General features: G+C 36.6%; 1 protein-coding gene across 1 annotated transcript; it reads right to left on the bottom strand.

Moving 5' to 3' along the window:
- Positions 1 to 261: 261 nt before the first annotated feature.
- Positions 262 to 8,844, bottom strand: LOC117326525. Its single transcript, XM_033883282.1, has 4 exons — positions 8,760 to 8,844; positions 1,775 to 1,852; positions 788 to 964; positions 262 to 452 (listed from the first exon to the last, which is right to left on the bottom strand). The coding sequence occupies exons 1-4, from the start codon at positions 8,842 to 8,844 to the stop codon at positions 262 to 264; spliced, it is 531 nt and encodes a 176-aa protein (XP_033739173.1).
- Between the last annotated feature and the right edge of the window lie 1,820 nt (positions 8,845 to 10,664).

A 10,664-nucleotide genomic window follows, 5' to 3' on the forward strand; every position in this document is an offset into this window, starting at 1 on the left:
CAAAAGCAATCTTAAATATTATGCGGGAATATTAGCCACTAAAAATATCGTATTACATAAATTGGCTTTCTTTTACATTTAGAAAATAACATTGCAGCAAAAAGACTATTTATGCTAAAAGCCTTAGCAAATTTTGTACAGAATTGCCGTAATTAGACCTACATTGTAATTGAAGAAATAGTATATGTAATTTCAGTAATAAGATGTTGTTTAGACAAATATCTTTAATTCCATACAATAAATTGTATTAAAATAATTGAATTATGAAGTTTTTGTACACTGACAGAAAACAACACGCTTTTTGTCATCTGTCCAGGTTTTCTCCAGACGGAGCCCAGCTTTCTCGACCATATACTGTAGCTGTTCTAATGTATATTTACAACTAAATCCAGCGCCTTCGTGGAAGTATAGTCGTTCTCCTTTCTTCATTTGAAGGTCTATACCAAGCCCAGCTACAAAACAAGATGTGATATGTGTACGCCACGATTCGAATTATAACTTTGTGGCGAAGTCGTTTCCGGATATTTGAACACGAAACCAGAACTAACTTTACACTAACTTTTCAGAAATTCTGTCTTTCGTCTATGTACATTAGAGTGTTTGTTCTTCACTTCTGTTGTTTATAAAGATTTGCTGTGAATGAACAAACATGATTATATCGTTATAATTTAGGTATGTAAGTGGTTTCTGGTTAACCGTATCACATTATTGTATTTATTCCTTATGCATGAATGTCTGAAAATATACATAAAATTGGTTAATTAAGACCTCACAAATCACTACTTACGAATTGGGTACCTGATGTTTCTCGTAGCTTGTATATAGGCCCTCACGAAACTCATCTTATCGGGGTTGTTGTCAGATATAAAATCTACAGCATACTTAAAGCTGGTCAATGCGATCTGACTTCCTTCGTCTTTGTTTAACCTTACAATGGCATGTTGGATAAACGTTCTGCTACAGCCTGTGAATCACAGATACATATATTACTGATCAAACAATTCACTAACAGCATGTGGACAAAGCGTTTTCTCTATTTAACAATAAGTTTAAGTCATTGGCAACCAAGCCCAATGTATGTTATTTTTTAAAACGATGTTTACGCATGGTGGTTAGGATTGCACAAGAATACCAAAGACAAATCTAAACAAAACTACTTTTTTTGAAGTCACGGGCGCTTGCAAAATGAATTAAAGATAAACCATTCATGGGAACAGTGGGTCATTTTTGTCCTAAAGGCAGATAATGCTATTATTAAATATATACATGTATTTGGAAAGTTTACAATGAGGGGACTAAACACCTTTGATGTGCCCACTGTCGATAATAAATGAGCGGTGTGTAAAAGCATGTTTGTAACTGTGATTACTTCAGCGATACCAAATGTTCGGTTTGTGATTATCAAAGTTAAACGGTTTTAGTGGGATGATGTATTGGCGCAAACAAAATAGTTATCTTGAAAATATACAGAAATCGACATAGCAATGCAAAATGTCAACAAGTAGTTTATGCAATGCTTTTCAGGGCAGATAATGGTAAAATATTATTAACATGTATAATGTTATGAAAGCAACCAGTTTCATGATAGAAAAGTAATTCAGTAATTCAATTATTTGCTAAATGTTATTTACTTCAGGGAACAAACCTGGTGATGCTTTATCACAGCAAAAAAAAATACGTTTTGAATTTCGTTCAGTGTATGTCATGGCCACATTAATTATTCAGAAATTGGAATCCTGATGAAGCTTGAATGAAAGACTTTCTGTGAAATTACCTTCATCGTCATTGTATGCTTTTAGGATAGTATCTCTGTCGTGTGTGATATCAGCGCTGAACACCAGTCGACATTTGTCTGGGAAACGATAACAATTAAAAGAATCTGTTACAGGAACAATGATATTTTGCTCACGAACCAATACGACCAACCTGGTTGTTATTTGAAGCAACCTTACAAGCAACCCATGAGGCTTGTGTTTGGCTTATTATTTTGAGTAATGATGGTGGACATTGCAGAAAAATTAGCGAACGGCGAATTTGTATCTAGAGGTCAAATTGCAGGAAAATATGTTTTTTGAAAAATATATAATAAATACCGGACTATATTCTTATATAATAATGAAACACTTTTCATAAGCACTTTGATATTTTTTCCCAAAATCTTTATGAATCTTTTTCTGGCCAATGTATGCAAAAGATATATTGCTATTTTGACACAAATGTTGCGTGATGGTGAACATTTCAGAAAAAATGGGATTTAAAGCTAAGTTTGATTTTTCTACTCTTTACACTACCATTTCCCATTCCAAACGGTAGGACCGCCTTTCTAACATCATCTCTAACACTGACTCCGACACCGACTTCGATGAATTGAAATAAGGAGTCGTCTCAAAAATGCAAAACCGAAAATATTTGTAAATGACTGAGGATTTTCAGGCCACCTGAGACAAAGTCTCAAGTGACCTATTCTAATCGCCTTTTGTCCGTCGTCGTGCGTCGTGCGTCCGTAAACAATTTACATTTTCGACTTCTTCTCCAAAACCCCTAAATCAAATTCATTGAAATTTGGCAGGAAGCTTCTGTGGCTAAAGGTCAACCAAAATTGTTAATTATATGGTCCCCAACGCCCAGGGGCCTTAGGGGCGGGGCTAAAAAGGGTCAAATTGACTAAAACTTCAAAAATCTTCTTCTCTACTCTCAGATATGATGGAATCAAACACTCTTCATAGATGGAAGAGTCTTAAGGTGCTTTACCAAAATTGTAAATTTCATGGCCCAGGGGTCTCACGTTTTTTCCCCTGGGGAGGGGGTAACTTTTACTATAGTTTGCATTGGGAAATCACATTTTTTACTATGATTTGTTTTATTTCTATCGGAATTCATTCTAATTTGGTTAACATTATCAGCTTGGGATGGTAATTTGTTGGTATATACATGTTGGCCTTGACTGACCCGCAGGGGCTGATGGGCGGGGCTAAAAAGGGTCAAATTGACTGAAATTTCAAAAATCTTCTTCTGAAGACCCAAATAAGGTAGAATCAAATACTCTTCATAAGTGGAAGGGTCTTATGTTGCTTTACTAAATTGATGAATTTCATGACCCTGGGGTCACAAGTTTGCCCCTGGGGAGGGAGTTGATTTTACTTTAGTTTATATAGGAAAATCACATTTTTGACTATGATTTGTTTGATTTCTATTGGAATTCATTCTAACTTTGTTAACATTATTAGCATTGGATGACAGCTTAATGGTATACACATGTTGGCCTTGGCTGATCCCTAGAGGCTGATGGGCGGGACCAAAAAGGGTCAATTAAATTAACTGAAATACAAAATGTATTTCAAATCTCAGGTGACCGTAATATTCATGTTCTTTGTGTTTGTACTGTTGTAATCATTTCTTTTATACATATTGGAAATCATTTGTTATATACATATTGGTAATCTTTTGTTATATACATATTGGAATGAGATACAATGTATATATTAGATATGTATAATGTATAAATTTTAGACCTCTGAGGCTACTATGTCATAAGACTTGGTTGTTGTTTTGTATAGAAATGTTTGAGAGGACCCCTAAATTCGTCGAAGTCTGTATTCGAGTTTATAGGTATAAGTTTATAACTGTGAACTTTATAGAAGTATATTTCGTAAAACACATCAGTAGGACTCATAGACAATACACCGAAGATGAAAACATAAAAATAATTGAATTTCCGATCTTTGTGGAGTTTGGTGGCCAGATCTTCAAACAGACTGTTGACATACTCATTGGAACAAAGCGTGTACTTCTGTTGGCCAACTTGTTTTCATATGAAGCTTATCATATTGGAGAACTTATCGGACTATGTGACTGAGAACTTGCATAGTTCTTAATTTTCACCTCTAATACTGTATATTGATGATTGTTATCAAAAAACCAAAATCGTCATTGACGTTGTCGATCTTATATCACTGTACCTTGTAGCACTTGAAATCAAGGGCACTAGACAACAGTCGCTTACCTGGTTCTCAACTTATGTATTATAAGAGTGATGACTTCATTTCCCAAACTGATAACTTTCTATTTCTAGATAGCAGCATCCCTGCATCCCCTACCCACGGCGATTACACGTCCCAGTTTTACCATTCAATAACCTCTCCGCATTATCACTATTTCCGTGTTATTTACGGATGGAGAAAAGAGCACATGGTTTTAGGAGATGCCAGTTGATGGACATTCGCATGTGGGTTAATGTTGCGTCCCATTCTGTTGCTCATTAGTGTATTAATGTAAAATATACATTGTTAGCTCACCTGCCCGAAGGGCAAGTGAGCTTATGCCATGGTGCGGCGTCCGTCGTCTGTCCGGCCGTCCGGCGTCAACTTTTTCATTTAAACAACTTCTTCTCAATAACCAAGAGGCCCAGGAACTTTATATTGGGCCTGTAGCATACTGGGGTAAATGGCTACCAAGTTTGTTCAAATAATTGACCTTGACCTTCATTCAAGGTCACATGGGTCAAATAGGCTATAATCTTCAAACGACTTCTTCTCAATAACCAAGAGACCCAGGGACTTGATATTGGGCCTGTAGCATGCTTGGGCGAAGAGCTACACCGTTTGTTCAAATAAATGACCTTGACCTTTATTGAAGGTCAAATGGGTCAAAAAGGCTATATTCTTCAAACAACTTCTCAATAACCAAGAGGCCCAGGGACTTGATATTGGGCCTGTAGCATGCTGGGGTGAAGGGCTACAAAGTTTGTTCAAACAAATAGGCTATAATCTTCAAACGACTTCTTCTCAATAACCAAGAGGCCCAGGGACTTGATATTGGGCCTGTAGCATGCTGGGGTAAAGGGCTACAAAGTTTGTTCAAATAATTGACCTTGACCTTCATTCAAGGTCACATTTGTCAAATAGGCTATAATATTCAAACGACTTCTTCTCAATAACCAAGAGGCCCAGGGACTTGATATTGGTCCTGTAGCATGCTGGGGTGAAGGGCTACTAAGTTTGTTCAAATAAATGACCTTGACCTTCATTCAAGGTCACATTGGGGAAATAGGCTATAATTTTCAAACGACTTCTTCTCAATAACCAAGAGGCCCAGCGACTTGATATTGGTCCTGTAGCATGCTGGGTGAGGGGCTACAAATTTTGTTTAAATAAATGACCTTGACCTTCATTCAAGGTCACATTTGTCAAATAGGCTATAATCTTCAAACAACTTCTTCTCAATAACCAAGAGGCCCAGGGACTTGATATTAGGCCTGTAGCATGCTGGGGTGAAGGGCTACAAAGTTTGTTCAAATAACTTACCTTGACCTTCATTCAAGGTCACATTGGTCAAATAGGCTATAATCTTCAAACGACTTCTTCTCAATAACCAAGAGGCCCAGGGCCTTGATATTGGGCCTGTAGCATGCTGGGGTGAAGGGCTACTAAGTTTGTTCAAATAAATGACCTTGACCTTCATTCAAGGTCACATTGGGGAAATAGGCTATAATTTTCAAACGACTTCTTCTCAATAACCAAGAGGCCCAGCGACTTGATATTGGTCCTGTAGCATGCTGGGTGAGGGGCTACAAATTTTGTTTAAATAAATGACCTTGACCTTCATTCAAGGTCACATTTGTCAAATAGGCTATAATCTTCAAACAACTTCTTCTCAATAACCAAGAGGCCCAGGGACTTGATATTAGGCCTGTAGCATGCTGGGGTGAAGGGCTACAAAGTTTGTTCAAATAACTTACCTTGACCTTCATTCAAGGTCACATTGGTCAAATAGGCTATAATCTTCAAACGACTTCTTCTCAATAACCAAGAGGCCCAGGGCCTTGATATTGGGCCTGTAGCATGCTTGGGTGAAGGGGCTACAAATTTTGTTCAAATAAATGACCTTGACCTTTATTGAAGGTCAAATGGGTCAAATAGGCTATATTCTTCAAACAACTTCTTCTCAATAACCAAGGGGCCCAGGGACTTGATATTGAACCTGTAGCATGCTGGGGTGAAGGGCTACAAAGTGTGTTCAAATAAATGACCTTGACCTTCATTCAAGGTCGATTGGGTCAAATAGGCTATACTCTTCAAACAACTTCTTCTCAATAACCAAGAGGCCAAGGGACTTGATAGTGGGCCTGTAGCATGCTGGGGTGAAGGGCTACACCGTTTGTTCAAATGAATGACCCTTGACCTATATTTAAGGTCACAGGGGTGAAATCGGCTTAAATCTGTAAACAATAATTTTGCGATAGCCAAGAGCCTCCTAGACCAGATATTAGGCCAATAAAATGCTTGAATGAAGGACTAGAAAATTTATTAATATGAATAAACCTAGCTTACTATGTTAATCAGCATAGTATCTGTAGAAATGACCTCAATCAACTTCTAAGTTGCTGTAGAGCCAGGTGAGCGATACAGGCCCATTGGGCCTCTTGTTGTACATTGTTACAACTTTTACATTCCGATGACGTCACATTGTTTACAGATCCCGCGTTGTGTCTACTTTGCCTGACACGATGGCTTCATTCTGTGTTGTATGAGGTGTGAATGTAGTTTTACGAGAAAAACGGCATGTTGCGCATAAGACTTCAACTTTCACTTTGTCAGATCAGCCGTAATGGCAGCTTGGATCGGCTTTCATGGCTACAACGAGGACGGTGGTTTTACCAGTGTTGAATCTACAAACTTGTATATACAACCGAAATCTTTTACACCGTACCTTATTTTTTGGAGATAATCTGTAAACAATAAATTGAATTAATAACGATCCATTGCTCAACGTTTGCTAGTTTCCATGCTGATTTCGATACTTAAAACACTGAAGAGTTCCAATATTGAAGCATGAACATTAACACTTGCTCTATAAATCGTCCTACAGCATCCGACTACCCATAATTAATACTTATGAAACAGATAAGAGCGTGAAAGTATTGGTTCTAGAACAACGAAAAATGCTGGACATTCTTACGAAAATAACAAACATTGTCAAAATTATTTAAAAAGTAGTAAGTTAATCGGCACTTCGTCAATTAATACAAATTAATAACGTCTTTATATAGCTGTACGTGAATAAATGATAAAAATGTACAGCAATTTTCCTCGGTTTCTAAGTACGATGGACAAGTGCATCACGTTTATCACGACAAAATACGTTAGTCGGGTGCTCTGGCCATTTGTACCGACCAAGTATTTATGTAGTCCTTTGTAGCGGTCACGTGGCAAAGTGAAAACACGAGGACCGACAAAATAATCCCGATAAGGACGTTGGACACAGAACATCAAAACCCAGTCGAGAAAACAAACAGAACTGACGGGGAAATGATCAAATAATGCGTTGGAAATGTTTTATAGTCATCATGTTCTCATTTAGAAATATTCCATTCCCTTATGCTATATGAACGCTAACTGTTTTTGAGCATCTGGTCTTATTTTACTTATTTTTGCAGAAGTTACAATGGAAATCTAATTTTTGTTTCTAATGTGACCTCGTCTAATCGATTTTGAGTTTGAATTATTGTTTCGCAATGATATCGTTTTTGTTAGCTTAAGGTGAAATTTTTGTAAGGTAAATTTTCTTTAGAAAAATATTGACTCATATGACTAAATTTAATAATATGATAATAATTACAAAAATGCAAAGACGTAGTCAATTTGAAAACGTGTTCGTTTAGTCATCAGTTAGCCAGGTATGTCCGATGTTAGTTTTGAGCTTCTCAATCACGAAACATTCTTGTGATATTATATAGTATATCATGTTGATATCCTATAGTGAAAAGATCGACAAAATTGGTAACCGGTAAATTGATTTATACAAGTCCAATGGTAGTATGATCAGTTCCAACAACAGTAAAGTTATCATGATCGAGGGTATTGTTATCTGTGGGTCTGATTTAATTTTTGAACAAATCTTTATAGCAAAATGGGACGTGAAACAGAAGTAAGCCAGCAAAGGAGAATATTGACATTTCATGCATGTTACATGATATCATATTATTTAACAATTCGAAGTTGCACACTTGCATGCATTTGACATTATTTGTCATAGTTCCTCTATATTAACATTAGTAACAAAATTAATAGAACCATTAGCAGATACCTTGACATTGTCATTAGACCGACCATAGCGGTATTCAAACACATTCAAAGAATGAATAGACCAAATCCAAGCAAAGGAGTGATATCCGGATATATGGTAAAGAATGTGATGGTGGAATTTTCAGTAAAATTGACTTTGACCTTTGACAGATAACAGTGAAACTAGAGATTTTCCAATGTCTGTGAACTGTCGCCCAAATCTTTAAGTGAATATAGCGTAATGATAGCAAAGGAAGAGACAGACAAAGGAACTGACGTGCCCAGGTCACTGGGATATTTTGATGCATTTAATCATACTTTCTGGGCTGTCACAAAGGTTGCTACAATCCGGCGTTTGGTCAAATTGGTTCGTGAGTTCCAGTAACATGTTCTGTAATTTACTTATTAATATTTGAAATTAAACATTTGAAGCAACACAACATAAACCACCTCGAGCACTATTAAGAAAAAAAAATAAAAATTGACTAACAGCTTTAGAGAAAACTAGATACTAAACTATATTTTGCACAAAGTTTTCGGCATTCTATGACTCGACATTAATTTTTGGGACAAAAGTGTGAATAAACGAAAGATTAGGAATCAAACAGGGTCCCAAAATGTTTTTAAAAAAACTGTCGGCCAAGTTCACTATTCTATATAATTAATTTGGAATGTCACTCAATTGTGGATATTTACCTGACATCATGGCGGAAAGAAGTCTAAAAGTGTTCACCTGATCATCATAAGACAAATTTGTGATACCATTTATCCACAGAATCATCTTAGGTCCTTCAACCTTTCTGTGAAAATACGGGAGATACATTCGATTTAATCCCCACAAAATATAATGAGGATTCTTTGCATAAATATTCCGATGAATATCGTGATTAAAAAATTCATAAAAGTTCTTTTTTATAATTTGCAATATGAACAAAGGACAACATGAAATACATGTATGTTAAAAAAAGTCAAATACATTACGGAATGTCAAGTTATAGTATCAATAGTCCAGTCACAAATGTACAGCAGAGTTTTACGGTTAAATTTCAGATTAGTCTCTGTGTGTAATGGAATGCCCAGACTATCGTTAACCTACCTCAGTTGGTCTATTCCTTTTTCATAGTCTGACAATATCGGTCGCAGTACAAGAGAGTTGTCGTATTCCTCTGACAACTGTTTTACAGCTTTCATCAGGAAATCTGAAAAGCAATAGCAACAAATCAGGAGTGTAACAAAAACAATGTGTCAAACTACCTTGCAGAAAATTGCATTATTCTAAGCAGCATACCTCCGGAAATATCCAGTGGATAAAACGTGAGCGCTTTCTGTCGTTTCAGCAATTCATCAATAAAAGGTCTTGCTGTAGAACAGTCTCCGCTTCCGAGGTCAACCAGGGTCAGATCGTAAGGAACCGTTGGAGTGATATCCTTTGAAATAAAAAATACCAAAGTCTTTACTTTCTTATCAAATACTAATCGACTGATTTTGGGATCCGCTATTTTTTTTTATTCCTTCTTAACATCTTTTTTTCCGAATGTCTCCCTTATCACAGCTTCGCTTTTCATCTTTATTTGGGCCCCAGTTCTTGCTTTGGATTCTGTCAACTGGCCGCAATTAAACTGATATTTGATTCTGCTCTGATTGATGTTCATCTTTAATGTTGGCGATAAGAACTTGTTTCACGGTATGTGATCGTGTGGGGTATGATACTATAAGACTCTATCATATGTGGTCATGTAGGATAGGGATATTCCACCCGAGGGGTCACAAAATGTAGTAAAACCTGTCTCTGCCGAGGGTTTTACCACATTTTGTGACCCAGAGGGTGAAATATCCCTATCCTACATGAACCACATATGATTGAGTATTTTTCTCTCATTCCCCAACCTAAAATATGCAAAAATAGGCACTATCTGTCGATAGCTTTCTCAGATAGACGCCATTTTTTCTCAGTCCAAACTTTTTTTCTACTGCATATAATAAAAACGAAGGAAACCATTCATTTCCACAGTCTAACGTTGTTTCAGCAGCCCTGCCATTGCAAGCGAAGCCAAATCACTTGATGTCGGCCAAGCTAGTGTGTCCTTTCGCGTGAAAATATAGTTCCATGTTTTATTAATAAAAAACAATAAAAGAACGTGTGTTTTTTTTACATAATTTATATCATAAATAAAACAAATTATTATCTGATTACATATCTTAATTCAATGTATTGTTGAAATGTTTAAATCATGTAGATCTACTTTCGGTTCGGCGACCTACTTTTGTATCATTGCGCGCGCGCGTGGCTATCCTACACCGGAAGCGAGGTAATACACACACAGCAAGCATGGGTGTATTTACCTGGACAGACTAGTATGATACCGGTAGGGATGAGAGAATACAGTGTCCAATAGGGCATTTCAGTGTGACAACACTATAAAGATGCCCGTTATTGCCACCATCATTCGTTAATAACCTTATTATAGGACGAAATCAATATAAAAATCAAACAAAGCGATATCAAAATGGCCAGTGTTTTTAATTAAATAAACATTAAAAATGTTATAACATACACACAACTGTTTAGTAGCGTACATTGCAAGATGTTCCCAAGGAACA

Source organism: Pecten maximus, chromosome 4 (assembly GCF_902652985.1).
Source record: "Pecten maximus chromosome 4, xPecMax1.1, whole genome shotgun sequence".
In the NCBI taxonomy this organism is placed as follows: Eukaryota; Metazoa; Mollusca; class Bivalvia; order Pectinida; family Pectinidae; genus Pecten; species Pecten maximus.